The sequence below is a fragment of the Setaria viridis genome, chromosome 1 (assembly GCF_005286985.2).
Source record: "Setaria viridis chromosome 1, Setaria_viridis_v4.0, whole genome shotgun sequence".
Lineage (NCBI taxonomy): Eukaryota > Viridiplantae > Streptophyta > Magnoliopsida > Poales > Poaceae > Setaria > Setaria viridis.
This window is the reverse complement of record NC_048263.2, coordinates 26,602,204-26,616,767: the sequence shown is the minus strand read 5'-3', so window position 1 is coordinate 26,616,767 and position 14,564 is coordinate 26,602,204. Positions and strand designations below refer to the sequence as shown.

The following is a 14,564-nucleotide window of genomic DNA, read 5'->3' as shown; positions in this document are numbered from 1 at the left end:
GTGTGGGCCGGGCTGGAAGTTTTGGGCTTCGAGATAAGCCTGGGGTTTCTGTTTTAAGGTTGGGAGGAGACTACATAGTGCATACTAGAGGGATTTTGCTGTTTTTGTCAATTTTTCAACCAATAGAATCCTGACACGTATCACACTGTTTATGGAAGGGAAAATTCAATGGTCATCATTGTTCATTACAGCATTTGCTGACACCTGGACTCTGATTCATTTGCTTCAGCATTCCGTGAGCTAAGAACTTCTGATAAAACTTCTGACCAAGATCAAAAGATCAAAGTGGATGCCTTAGCCTCAATTGAGTTTCAGGTACCACAAACTTTCTGATGAGATTATTTTTTTTTTCTGAAATGAGATTTTGATGAAATTCTGACTAAGAACAAAGTGGATATCTTAACCTCTATTGATTTTAAAGTACCACAAACTTTCTGATGAGTTTTTTATTTTTCTTTTCTGAAATTAGATTTTGATGAAACTCAGAAGAGCGAAGAATTATTGTTGTACGCAATGTAGGAACCGTGGCATATGCTAGGAAGATGTAAATATGTATTTGCTTAAGAATGTTTGGATCTCTGAATGGCATCTTACAGTGGACAACGGAGATGCTGTTGAGATATTAGTCACAGCTATATTTGTACAATCGCTATTTACAGCAAACAATTCTGAATTTTCCGATGAGCATGGCAAGCCCAAGAGAGGCTGTCCCCCCCAATTCCCGGCCATGCCGAAGCCAAAGGGGAAGGCGAAGAGGCCCGTGCCGCCGCTGCCGCGGCGGGGGGCAGGAGGTCGCTGGCGACCCGTCGCGGCGGGCGGCGGGCTGGGGCTGGCGGCCGCGGCTTACGTGGGCGTGGACTATCTGCGGCACCTATCCCCGTCGTGGCATGGGCGGCTGCGCCCGGCGCTCTGGGCGGCCCTGGCGCTCGCCACCGCCGCGCGCGCGCCTTTCTACCGCCGGTGGGACGCTGAGCTCCGCGCCGCGCCGCGGTTCCTCGCCGCCTTGGTGTTCATGCTCGCGGCATTACTCTGCGAGGCCATCTCCGTCCGCTTCATCAACACCGTGCTCGGCCTCCAATGGCATAGGTTAGCTCCTCCTCGTGATTGAGGCATTGCGAAACCGACCAAATGTTGAAACGTTTTTGGATTCTCCTACACAAACGTGTGATTAGTACATCCACGGTGGCATTTAGAGGTTTGGTTGGGTTACTCTTACTATTTTTAGCACCCGTCACACATACTAATTAGGAGTATTAAACGTAGACTATTTACAAAACTCATTACATAACATAAGTGGAGGCTAAACGGCGAGACGAATCTATTAAACCTAATTAGTCCATGATTTGACAATGTGTTGCTACAGTAAATATTTGCTAATGATGGATTAATTAGGCTTAATAGAGTCATCTCGTCATTTAGCCTCCATGTGTGTAATGAGTTTTGTAAATAATCTACGTTTAATACTCTAATTAGTATCTAAATATTCGATGTGACACATGCTAAAAATAAGCAAAGGAACCAAACGCAGTTTGGTGTTTGACTGCAATTTGCAGTGCGCACTAGGTATATTGAATTATGGTTATTTATAATCAAAATTTAGTAGAAGTATGGCTTAGTAAATAGCAATGTGGAAATTTGGCATTTTGGGCGTTGATTGTCATGACAGTGAAATTCACTGCCCTATACATGGATAAGCTCTGATTTTTTTTTCACATCAACACCTGATGTGGCCAGCTCCTTCCTAGTTCCTTCTACTCTCTGGCATTTCAGAATTGGAAAAATTATTGCTGTTACCAAACTATTTCACTTAATGGTCGAGTGGTGACGGGATCAGGCTGTACTTCCTGTTTCTAGCTTGTCTTTAGCAGTTGCCTACTTGTCTTCACTTTGGCTACAGTTTAGTATGCAGCTTAATGCAGCAATAGTTTCTGAAATTAGGCATCGCTGCATCAGCCTTTTTGCGTATATGAAACCATCTGTCCATGGTCAGGCTTTCTGGTTGAACATCAACTTATCCCATTCCAATTGCAGACAAGAACTAAAGAAATTGTGGTGTCATCATCTAGTGACCCTGCATAGAGTGTTATTCTGGTTGAAAATTGAATGATTTCTTTAGTTAGCATGATATCTTAAGCCTGCAAGTCTGCAACATATTCTAAGACACATGTTCTTTTTTAAAAACCTTTGGCTATTAGTAGCTTTATTTTTCCTCCCCAACCTACACTTTGTAGATATTTCAGTTCGATTCATTTCAGTGCAATCAGTATTCTGCACTTCTGAAGCATAAGAACTCTTCACTATCACTCTCATTAAATAAATAAAACTATTTCACTATCAAAGAAGCTACACTAAGACAGGTCCACTGTTATCAACAGATCTACTGCTCCTCTTCCTGACACTGGCCAGTGGATTCTTCTAGCATTGAATGAGAAGCTTCCTCAAAGTGTGGTTTATCTACTCAGAGCTCGCATCATCGCTCTTCATCATTACTTGATGTTGTTTATCATGTTGGGGTTTTCGGCATTGTTTGACTGCATCAAAGGTCCTGGACTTGGAATAGGCTCAAGATATATGTTCACTATGGCAGTTGGGCGTTTGCTCCGGACCATAACATTTCTTGCTACAATTCTTCCGTCTGCGCGACCTTGGTGTGCTGAAGCTCGATATCAAATACCTGACTATCCACATCCTTGGGCACAGAAATATTATGCTCCATATGCTTCTGATCGGTACATGATCTGGAGGGTTATGAAAGAGGGCATGCCATATGGTCAGTACATTCAGCTTATTACCCTTACTGTTAGCTGTTTATAGGTATATAGCTGCTTTGATAGACCAGTATGAGCTCATTTGCTTTTCATCCTTCCTGATTAAAGCTACTCCTCAAGACTACCCTAATGAGTATAAACCTGAGTGGGGACTGATGAGCTTCTTAGTAAACATTTTGAGGCCAAGCACTGGAGAGGGGCCCTCATGGTATCATTTGCTGAAGAAATCAAGTGGTGGTTGTAGTGATCTTCTGTATAGTGGACATATGCTTGTTGCTGTCCTAACTGCTATGGCATGGATGGTATGCGATGTTTTCATCTTCCCAACTGACCAGATTGTTTGTGCCATGTGTTTACCTTCCTTTCCTGCACTCCTGCTGCAACTGAAATAGATTTTAACTGGCCAGAATCATCCTATTTTAGGATATGTTGTGCACAGGAAAAAAAAAGATAGACTTGTACATCCTATATATAAAGTTGTATTTACTTCCTTGCAATTGTATCATAATGTGTTCTGTACTGTCCTAGATACTCTGTGATAATTACTGGTCTATCAACCCATTTCATTGCTACCTCAAAAACAAATCAATACATTGGTATATATGGTATGTATAACTAATGCTAAGTTGCGAACTTTGCAATGAAGACTTAAAAATAGCTTCCCTCTTTTTAATTTGTCTTGCTGAATCTATGTGTTCATATGTCACCTTGAACAAATATCATTTTAACACCTTAGTGCCTTATCATTCTACGCTACCTCACAGGAAGCATATGGGGGATGGAGCTCTGTTGTGATATGGTTCCTCGTCGTCCACAGCGCTCAGAGGGAGATACGGGAGCGTCATCATTACAGCGCTGACTGCATCGTAGCAATCTACGTTGGAATGCTCCTGTGGAGGATGACTGGGTTCCTCTGGTCTGCAAGGGAAACCAATCGATCTAGAAGGATTGCCAAGCTTGATGAGGTTCATAACAGACTATTCCACTCTGCAAAGGATTCAGACATCATTGAAATAAGGAGCCTGCTAAGTGAGGTTGAGTCGGCTGGTCAAGAAAAGAAGGGCTTCTCACAGCGCATCATCTTCTCCTTCGCTGCAGCTACGATTGTTTTCATCCTCTTGTTTGTTCTTCTGGCATTCACACTAACCAATGACGGATGATTTCTTGATGTCCCACCAATTTTGGCATTCCCATTCTTTTTAGGAGGAGCTTATTTTAGTCAGCTTAGTGAGTTAAAAATTATGGGTTTTCGGTTCAAAGGGTTTTTTTTATATACTTGGTTTTCGGTTCAAAGGTTGTTTAGGGTACTAAGGAAGGAGGGCATAAGACATGCCAAGCCGAGGGGCTGGCAACAATTGTAAAGGATTTTAGTGCAATAATCTAAGCAGAACTTGTTTTGACAGGGGCAGCTACATACATAAAACATATTGTCAGCTGAATTGTATAGATTAACTTTTCATGAGAAATATTGTAAGCTGAGATGTACATGCATGATGCATACGCAGCTCTTATTTTCAAAAGCATTCTATCAGTTGACTATATATGATAACTTTCACATAATTTAACTTGTGCGCACATCGGTGGCTGCTACCTAGAAATGGTCTGCAATTATAGTGCCCTCCAATTGCCACACCTTCTCTACCAGGCTAGTCTCAGTGGAGGTTTCATCAAAAATTTTATAACTATTAAATAACATGTCATATCAGCAATTTTACTGACGTGGCAAGGTCATTATGAGGAGAGAGGAGAGGGAGTTTCATCATATGTGATGAAATCCAGCAGACATAGTTACCAAGTTATCAACTTTGGTAACTATACTATGAAACTGTGCACTAAGACTAATCTAAATAGACCGGCAGTTAACTTGTCCGCTTCGCTTAAAAAAAAAGTGCTCTCGAATTGCGGTAGAGGGAGTTGCAGACTGTCTGTATCTATATAGCATCAGTTGTACATTTTCAAAGTCTAGTTTCTGTTCCTTAGAATTATTTGCGCGGACTGGATCTGAGGAAGTTTTTATACAGACCAAGTTCTCGATGTGTTCAGGGTTCACATTCAGAGCACCGGAACCTTATGCAGTATGAATTGAAATTGGCGGTCCTCTTGTTGCCAATTCTCTGGTAGAAATGTTAACAACACCCAAAATAAAAATAAAAAATCGGAATCAGATAAGGTGATTTGCATCCTTAGCTCCGAAGAAAACTGGCGAAATGGCCATTTGATGTGTACCTTTCCCTTTGGCTCCATTCGGCCGTGCGCGTTGGACTGACAATAACCAAGTCATGACCTCGTGGGTTCACAATGACAGGACAGATTAAGACTTCAATTCATAGCGCGTTCCCGTTTTTTCCAACCGGCCATAGAAAGCATAGCAAGTACTCCCTCCGGTCATTCCAACTTTTTTAGAAAGTCAAAATATCTCAAGTTTAATCAAATTTATACAATAATAAAATACTAACATTCGTGATACCAAATAAGTACCATTAGTTTGTTCATTAAACATATTTTCATAGTATATATCTATTCGGCGTCATAAATTTTTGTAATTCTTTCTATAATTTTGATCAAACATAAAATGATTTGACCTCTTAAAAAAATTAGAATGACTTACAATTTGGAATAGAGGAAGTAGCACCAAATACTTTCGACCTCTCTTTTCCTCTCTTATCCACCTGCTTTAAGGTACTTTTCAGCGTTTGGCTATTGAAAATATCGATGCGATGTGCGCAGCACCATTAGGACGCGTAATTTGTTTTTGGTCAATATAAGAAACGCAAGTGGAGAGATGGTGGTATTTGACTGGCTAGTGGGGGTGGTGTTATTGGAAGAGCAGACGGAGGGTTCGTTTCGTCCTATAAATACCGGTGGTTTCCCGATTCATATCCATCGCCACAACCAAAGACACCATCGAAAGGTCTTACAGCTGTCATCACTAGTTTCTCGACGACCGGCCATGGCTGAGGAGAAGAAGCACCACCACCTGTTCCACCGACACAGCAAGGACGACGGCGAGGAGGAGGCGAGCGCCGGCGAGGTGGACTACGAGAAGAAGGAGAAGCACCACAAGCACCTGGAGCAGCTCGGCGGGCTCGGCGCCATCGCCGCCGGCGCCTACGCCATTGTACGCTAAGCACGCACGCATATTCATTGATTCTCGTCGTTGCTCTTACTGTGTGCTGACCACGCACGCGTGTTTTATGTGTATATGGCGCTGAACGCGACTCCAAAAAATGATGCAGCACGAGAAGCACAAGGCGAAGAAGGACCCCGAGAACGCGCACGGGCACCGGGTGAAGGAGGAGGCGGCGGCGGTGGCGGCGCTGGGCGCTGCCGGCTTCGCGTTCCACGAGCACCACCAGAAGAAGGACGCCAAGAAGCACGCCGCTGACAACTGACCGATGATGATGATGATGATGAGCTATAAATAAATTCATATAGGCGCCTGCTTGCCTGCTTCGCCATTGCTTGTTCTGCTTTTCGCGATTGTGAGATTGGTTCGTCGTCGTCCTTTTTGTTCCTTGTACGCGCCAGAGCCATGGACGACGTTCTGGCACTGGTTTCCTGCGTGCCAGATCGCCTTGGGCTCGACCGATCCGTATTCCTAAAATAACTGTGTCTGTTTCCTCTGCACAGATGTGTAATATATGTATTACTAAAATACATGTCTAGTTCTTACTTATTTGGTACATCGTTGATTTGCTAGCTGCCGCTAGCTACTTCCCTCCGTCTTAAATTGTAGATTATTTTTTTATTTTTAGATTTATAACTTTTACTATCTATCCGGATATAAATGTATATGAATCTATCCAGCTATAAATATATGTGAATCTAAAAATAACAAAATAACCTACAATTTGAAATGAAGTGAGTACTCACACAATCGGGCTACGAACGCCTTACGTTTTAACCCTTTTCCTCGTACCGCGCGTGCTGCAAATCAAACGTGGAGCAAGCGTTTCTCTGCCTCGGTGGCGCGGGCGCCGGCGGAGTCGCCGTAGGACATCGCATCGGCCGTCGCGGTGACTGGTGATCTCCGGCCTGCGAGGGGGCCAGAGGCCCAGGCCCGGCTTCCCTGACTTCTTCGCCGGGTTGAGCAATTGGGGGCCCAAAGCTCCTTTGCCTTGGTGTGTGAGACCGACCGACCATGGGAAGCATGGCCCAAGGAATCGCACGTCGCACTCGCGGGCTATCTAATGGCGCCGGCGGGCGGGGGCTGACCGATATCAGAGCAGGGCGGATTCCCTGACTTCGCCGGGTTGAGCAATTGGGGGGCCCAAAGTTCCTTTGCCTTGGCGCCAGCGGGGGCTGACCGATAGCAGCAGCAGAGTAGGGTCTCTTTCGCCTTTGCATCGCGTAGTCACCGGCGAACCGCAGCGCATATCTCGGTTACCGTGGCACTAGGAATCCACGGAAGAACGACGAGTCAGTGACGACGACGACTCTGGTAGGGGCAACCAGAATGTGATACGAAGAAAGCAACAGTAGAGTACGCACGCAACCGGTTGCTTCTTGCTACTGCACCATCCTTCCGTTATAATGATGATGGCAGGGCAGCTTCAGCATGTAAAACATCCACATGATGACACCATGATTGAGTCCTTCCGAGCGCCTTTGTCCGTACGCGTTTGGACCTGCCCCTGCTGGCCTGGCCCGTCGAGCTTCTGCTCCCGGCCGCATCTCCCCGCCGTGAGATTCGCGTGTGCGCAGGTGACGGTGCAGTTGGTGTGTCTGGGTCACTGACGTGTGAGTCCGGGCACACTAACTGCAGAGGATGAGAGGATCGTCTCCGGTGACGGGCAATCCGGCCGCGCGGTGAAGCTGGGCTGCTGGTGCAGAGCTGACGAGACGTGTATTTGAACTCCGCATGTTTTTTTTTTCCTTTTTCTGGAAAGAAATGAACTTGCAGCTTGAACAGGGCTGTGGGTTCAGTATACATTTTTCCCAGGACACCGAGAGAGATTCTCTTTCTCTCGGCTGTTGATGAAGAGCTCGTCGGTGGTAGGGGGCCCCGCCATGGCACTATGGCCTATGAAAGGACGGAGGAGGGTGGCAATGGCAAGGAGGGTAGAGCCGTAGAGGGGGAACCAAAGCGAGTGCGTGCGCCCCCGTGCCAGCCATTGATGTCGCAATTATCGGGCCCAAAAAGGCGCCCTCCTCGTCCTCGGAACCCACGCGCGCTCCCTCCCTCCCCCATCGGAATCCCATCCGGATCCGAAACACGGAGCAAAAGGCCTTGGCCTTCAAACAAAAGCCGCGACCGGAACCGGGAACCCCACGCTGCAGTCTGCACAGCTCTGCACTGCCCTGCCCAGTGCGGCAGTGCCGACCACCTTCTCTTTGTCCGCGTCTGACCTGAGCTGAGGCCGCGGGTGATTAACCGCCCAAAAGGCCCGGGTGATTAGCTGCAAATCCACATGAAGATCTGGCCGCCGATTAACATAACCCTTTGCCCCATCATCATGGTGCCCGAAAAGTGGCAAAGCCTGCTGCCCCCGCTTTGTTGTTATCCTGTGCCAGGCTTTGCTTTCTCCTCGCCTAGCTCTTGACCTCTTGTGATGCTCTGTGCTCTCACTCTCGAGTCTCGACGGTGGTGGCTCCCGTCGGGCTTTGGGCTTTGGCTTTTTACCTAGCCCCTGCAGTCCCTGCACTGCACTGCGCACAGGTCACCAAACTCGCCAGTCGCCACCGCACTGCGCTAGCTGCTCCCCACCACCGTGTGCCTCCCCTTCCCTTTCCTTCTTCAACGACGCCCTCAAAGGCTTCCCACTCGCTGCCCACTGCTAGCCACCAACCGAAGAGCACCGGCACCGGCATCGCAAGAGGAGTAGACAGTAGAGTAGTGGGAGGACACGAGAGCTCATCAGGACCGGAGGGGAAGAGGAGATGGGTGCAACGGCGACGACGACGCCGTGCAACGTCCTGGGGCGTTCCCGCCCGTTCCTCGCGCTGTTGCTCTGCTTCCAGCTCCTGCACACATCGCAGGCCTTCGAGGTACGTAAAGCACCAGACGCCGCCCATTGTTCGGTCGGTGAAGTCGCATGCAGGAGTAAGCTGCTAACTGTCGGTGCCTGAACAATGTAACGTGATTCAGCTGCGCGGCGGCCACAAGGAGGAAAAGGTCCCGCTGGCCGTCATCGTCCCGGACCCCTCGCCGGAGCTGTCCGGCAGCAACCTGCCCCCGGCGCCGCTCGCCGCGCCGCCGCCGGTGTTCGGCGGCGGCGGGGACGACATGAGGCCCAGGCTGCCGACGGAGCGCTGGCGCCGGGGCAGGGGCGAGGTCAGGCGTAGCGCCGCGCACCCCCCGGCGGCCGCCGCGGCTTCCTCCCACGACGCGCGCGCCCCAAGGACGGCGCCATCGGCGAGCCCTGGCCCCGCGCGCGCCGGCGCACCGGCCCGAGCCCCCATCGCCGGGGCCGAGGCGCCCGCGCCGGCGCCGGACTCCGGGAGCGGCGGCTCGGCGTTCATCAAGAGCAGCCCGGCCGTGCCGGTCCCGCGCGGCGTCACGGACACCGCCACCATCCTGCCCATGCCGGCACCCGGCGAGAAGCGGCAGGTAGGTACTAGTGCCCTAGTGCCACTCCGACGCCGCCGCCCATGCATGGTTACATCATCTTTATCCAAAAATAAAATCATGGTTCCATGATTCATCGCGCACGCTTTTACCTACCTAGTCTTTTCTCTGCTGATTCTCACATCCTTGGCTTTAGGAGTGCTTCTTTTTGCTAAAAACTTTTAAAAGATGTATTGGAGGAGAAAAAAAAAAATGCACCACAGCCCACTTCTCACGTGCCATTTTGGATCATTGCGTTCTCTCCTCCTCAATTATCATGTGCCATTTGGTCCTTTATTTGCATTTTGATTCTCTCGTCATGTATCTGACTTGTTCCATCATTTTTCTTGTTGCAGGAAGTGGGAGCAGCCACTTCGGTTCGAGCCGGATTGGTGCCGCTGCTGCTTGGGCTCATCGTCATGATGGCGTCTTTTGGGCTTTAAGCTCTGGTAGATCCGTAGATGCATGCATGCGGCTTGAACTTTAAAGTAGTCCTACCTAGCACTGCAGTAGAGATAAAGCTTCTTCCTTTCTTCTCTCTCGTTCTTGCTTTCTGCGGCGGCTAAATCCTCTGTAAACAAAGCTCGTCTTCCTTTTTATCTGCCACGCACGTTATTGTCATCCTTTTACGTTCACTGACTGATGTGCACCAAAGCGAAAAAGCACTGCGTGGTAGGAGTATATTCGTATATGCAGTGACACTGACTCAAAACGTAGAGGGTTAGTGCCAAAAAGGAAGGGGGAAAAAAAAAGGAAGACTGTGATACGGTTCCTCGGTCCATCATTGTTGTCCAGCGATTGATCAGTGACGTCTTTGGATGCTAACCTTTTTTCCCCCCAACGTTCAGCACCCACCAATGTCACCGCCCATGGCCCACACGTCTTCGAAGCAGTCCTTCTCAAGCAAATGCATGCCACGCCACGGGCAAGATGAAGGTGGGAGAGAACTCTAGTCTTCCGTGTCCCCGAGTCAGACCCAACCAAGACACCACCATCACCATGTAATTTCTACACATGTCATATCATATAGACATTAGCAATAAATAGTTTGTTCAAAATAAAGTATTAACCAATCTCCTCTTTTCTCTCTCCTTTCCTCTTCAATCTCCCTTCCCTATTTCTTGGATTATTTGTGGACATGATTTATCGCATGAGAAATTATTTCCTTCTCTCCCTTCGTTAACTCACATGCCACGTCACTCTTTTACTTACATAACCTGTTATTTTTAGTGCTATAGAAACAATCCTAGTCACCGAGTTGGGACTGCCCTAACCCCTCACCCTCGTTAGGAGATAGAGGAGACCAGGTCGACGTAGACAAAGAAACGGGGACTTTTGCCGGGCGAAATTATACGACGACCTCAGTGCACGTGACAAGCTGCACGGTCACACGGAGCGCACCGCTAAATTAATCAGCCCGCGTGAGACTCATGGGCTCCATCACTCAGCCCCAAGGCAACCATTAAGCTAATGATTGGTAGGGTGCATTACCCTCTGTCCAGGCTTGTATAGTGCAGACCACCATGGAAGCCTGCATAGCCAGTGAGCCAGGCTTAAGCTATGCAAAAAGGCTAGTCCGGCCTGCATAGCTGGAAACGAAAACCAGTCCCGTTTCCGCTTATGCAGCCTAGCTAGTGCCCCGCGGAGTCGAGTTTGTCGTTCCACACCTTCGGCGTGCTACTCTGCCTCACCTACCTCCTCACGCCATGCTCGAGAAGGGGATGTGCAGGGGAGGGAACAAAGAGGCGGCGCTACTGAGGCATGCCAAGTTCGGCGCCCCCGACGAGGGGAGGTGCTGGAGTCCAGCAATGCGGCGGTCCTGCGGCACACGGCGGCCAGAGACAAGGCGGCGGCTCGGGCTCTCCTTCTCTTCCGCAAGCTGCTGGAGGATCGCAGCACGTGGTGCGTGAAGGCGCGGCGCTTTTGCTCGTCGATTTCGCCGCCGTTGGCTCTGCCCACTCTGTCGAGGTGCTCGTCCTCCTCCCCCATCGAGGCTTCAGCCACCGCAGACCATAGGAAATAGCTGTGGCTGACCTTGATTGTTTCTCCGTTCACCAAATCCAGCACTTCAGTACACAAATCAAGCCTCCACAGCACCAAATCTAGCTCCCAAGAGTCCAAATTGAGCTCCTACCCTCGAATCGAAGCTAGACAATGTCTAAATTGAGTTCATCACGAACATGAGAGGAGGCGGAGGAGCATTAGGATAACACATGGATGGTTCTGGTGCGTGGCCTCGGAGTAGTTGTGGCCTAGGAGCAGCATGCGGAGCATTCGGATAGCGCTACACCCTCCGTATTGAAGCTGGCCGGTGATGGAGTAATTAATCTTCTTCTCCTTGATTATATATGCAATTTTTCTTTCTTGGGAGAAGACCGAACCTACACTCCTCTCCTATGGTGAGAGATGGAGTTAAACTCACCCTACCAAAGATAAGGTGACTATATCCAAGCAAAGTAGGCAAACGAACACGATCAAACCAATGCAGGCCTAGCGGCAAACCAATCACGAGCCAAAATGACTCTATAAGAGCAACTCCAACAGAGTTGCCATCCAACTCCCCGAACTAAAATTGTAGTAACTGAACATTAAAATCACTTACTATCTCAATTATTATCCTATCCGGCTAGCCAAATTGACCCTCCCGCTGGCCAAACTTGGCAAGCCAATCCCGCTGGCCAAACTGGCTTGCCAAGTGTGGGCCCCACGCGCCTGCCATCCCGCGATGGTGGCGCGGGCGCGGGAAGCCTGAGAAGAGGGAGAGGCGGCGGCGGGCGTGGGTGCAGAGGCTGGATGACGGCGACGATGGTGGCGCGGGCGCGGGGGAGCCGGAGAAGACGCGCCGCCAAGGGAGCCGGAGAAGAGGGATGGTGACAGGCGCTGGGAGGGAGAGGGAGCCGGAGAAGAAGGGAAGAAATGAATGGATGAGGAAAAGATAGAGAATGAGAAGAAAACAGAGGGAAGAAATAATGGAAAGAAAAGAAAAGGAAATGAAATAGGGAGTGGAGGCAACTGGCTGTTGGAATTTGGAGAGTGAGAAATGGATAGTCTGTTGAAACGAGCAACTTAACATGAAGAGGAATCTTTTTGCCAATTGAAATAGAGAATCGAAAATGGATAGTCCATTGGAAATGCACTAAGCCAGGCTTGAGCTGGCTATGGGCTACTCTTAGCCAGGCTCCAATCACAGCCTAATTGATCAGATCAGGCATGCTCGTGTCAATTAATTTATGCACAAGAAGCCCATGAAAAGCGGCAAGCGGCCCATGTTCACTGTGCCCGCGGGCCGCCGCGGCGGCCTCCTCTCTAACCGAACTCGGAAGGAACCGAACCGAACCGAACCCACCCCCACCAACCACTCGCGTGCGTCGCCTCGCCTCGCCCTGGCCTCCCCGGCTCTCCGACGACATCCCTGTTCCTCCTCCGTCGCCGGCAACGCCCCTCCCGCCCCGGTCTACGAATCCCCCCCCCCCCCCCGCCCCCCGACCCCCCCCGGTGGGCTCGCTTGTCAGGTAAGATCGCTTTCCACCATCCTCCCAACCCTGATGCTATTTTAACGATGTGGGCAAGCTTCGGTCTCAAGGCATTTTGTCTAACGATCTAATACTGTTTCTCATCGCTTGTCTAATTAATGTTAGTGGTAGTAGAAATCGAGGCGAATGCCGCATGCCGAAATTTTTTATTTGTGCTCTCACTCCATTCTTGCATTTGAGCAAGATGGCCCGAGTTGGAACAGGCGTGCTATGAATTAAAGAAAGGGAGAAAGAAAAGGTGTTACTACCCTGAAGCCTGGCAGTTATCAACTTCACAAAGAGATTTGTATGCCCACATGTGCTGGAGCCGGCATTTCTAACAGCTTTATTAATATAATCGATAATGATTTCCTGGCTTCCATAGCAACGTTCAATGTCCTTTTCGTCGACTTCTCAAGTCCAATTTGGCTTGTTTCTGACTTGGGATAGCTGTTCATACAGTGAGTTTGTCATAATGCCATTTTAGGATTTTATTACCCCATGTTCTAATTAGAGCACTGTTGTCTTTGTGGTTGTTTTGTGCCGCAACATCATCGAAAAGGGAAGCAAACAGTTCAACATGAAGGCCCTAATTCTTGTTGGAGGACATGGAAATTGACTTCTGCCTTTGACATACATATTATCATGAAGCCACTAGTGGGTTTTGCTAACAAACCCATGTATGTGGGCATCTTAGTTCATTATATAAGAGGGCCATAATTCATATTAGTAGATTATGCACATAATTAGGTTCATCGGTTTTTTAAGAGTTCCTTCTTATTTCTTTCACTCAATGATCGGTACTATGTAAAATCACCAAAACCAAAACCAAAATCATGGACCCAAACTTTGCATTTGATAAAATCAGCATTTTCTTCATACGCAGGGCATCATTGATGCCATTCCCATAGCATCTGTATTTTGTGTAAACAAGTCATAACAGAAAGTGGACTTTTAGCAAGTTCTTCTGAATTTTATTCTTTCTAATTTATGTCCAAGCTCATGATGTTGATGCTGAACCAACCAACTATGCTAATCATTGCGCAGATGACTTGTACATCCAATTATGCATTGTGTGCTCCAAACAAGTTATTCTTTCAACTGATGTGCAAAAGGATGCTTTGAATTCAAATTGTTTTTCTTTTCAAATATGAGCAGATTGAAGCTTTGAAGCATGTTGGTGTGACAGAAATTGTTCCAACCATCAATTACCATCCAGAGGTAAACAGCATGAGGGATTAGTATGGCAATTGGTCATTTTGTACTCTGGTTTTCATGCTGTAAATGATGCCGCCTCTTTATTTTCTTCAGGATATGCACAACTTACTGAAGGATTCTGAGGAGGATCTTGCGTGAAAATCTTAGTCACAGTCACAATAGACAGAGCCCCTAGCTTAGGGACTGCTGATCATAAGCTTGTGGATGGATCTGGTGAACCCTTTTTCGTCCTAAACTGTGATAACATAAGTGAATACCCTTTTGCTGAGCTCGTAAGATTTCAGAAGACCCATAGTGGTGAGACTAGAATTATGGTCACGAAGGTAAATAAAGGTTCTTGCGGTCTCCATTGTGGCGTAACCATTTTTCGTAGCAACTGACTTTTCCAAGACGGCCAGGATCGGTGAGGGGTGCCTGATCTGATCGGCCCCGACGTGGCCATCGGAGCAGGGTGCGTGGTGGAGGACGGGGGTTGCAATCTGCGAGTATATTCGCTCCGATTGCAAATGGAAGTTGTTT

General features: G+C 48.3%; 3 protein-coding genes and 1 long non-coding RNA gene across 4 annotated transcripts; all 4 read left to right on the top strand.

The window, feature by feature from the left end:
* Positions 1–496: 496 nt before the first annotated feature.
* LOC117844960 (protein PHLOEM UNLOADING MODULATOR) lies at positions 497–4,388 on the top strand. Its single transcript, XM_034725824.2, has 4 exons — positions 497–1,086; positions 2,376–2,770; positions 2,877–3,070; positions 3,533–4,388. The coding sequence occupies exons 1-4, from the start codon at positions 551–553 to the stop codon at positions 3,926–3,928; spliced, it is 1,521 nt and encodes a 506-aa protein (XP_034581715.2). The 5' UTR covers positions 497–550; the 3' UTR covers positions 3,929–4,388.
* Positions 4,389–5,639: 1,251 nt separating this feature from the next.
* Positions 5,640–6,451, top strand: LOC117857215 (abscisic stress-ripening protein 3). The gene is made up of 2 exons (XM_034739740.2): positions 5,640–5,886; positions 6,005–6,451. Exons 1-2 carry the CDS (start codon positions 5,719–5,721, stop codon positions 6,158–6,160), a joined length of 324 nt encoding a protein of 107 aa, XP_034595631.1. The 5' UTR covers positions 5,640–5,718; the 3' UTR covers positions 6,161–6,451.
* Positions 6,452–8,152: 1,701 nt separating this feature from the next.
* Positions 8,153–9,936, top strand: LOC117857191 (uncharacterized). The gene is made up of 3 exons (XM_034739710.2): positions 8,153–8,756; positions 8,857–9,318; positions 9,672–9,936. The coding sequence occupies exons 1-3, from the start codon at positions 8,649–8,651 to the stop codon at positions 9,756–9,758; spliced, it is 657 nt and encodes a 218-aa protein (XP_034595601.1). The 5' UTR covers positions 8,153–8,648; the 3' UTR covers positions 9,759–9,936.
* Positions 9,937–12,845: 2,909 nt separating this feature from the next.
* LOC117857224 (uncharacterized) lies at positions 12,846–14,313 on the top strand. Its single transcript, XR_011898091.1, has 2 exons — positions 12,846–14,048; positions 14,139–14,313. It is a non-coding gene; the product is annotated as an uncharacterized lncRNA (long non-coding RNA).
* The last annotated feature ends 251 nt before the right edge of the window (positions 14,314–14,564 follow it).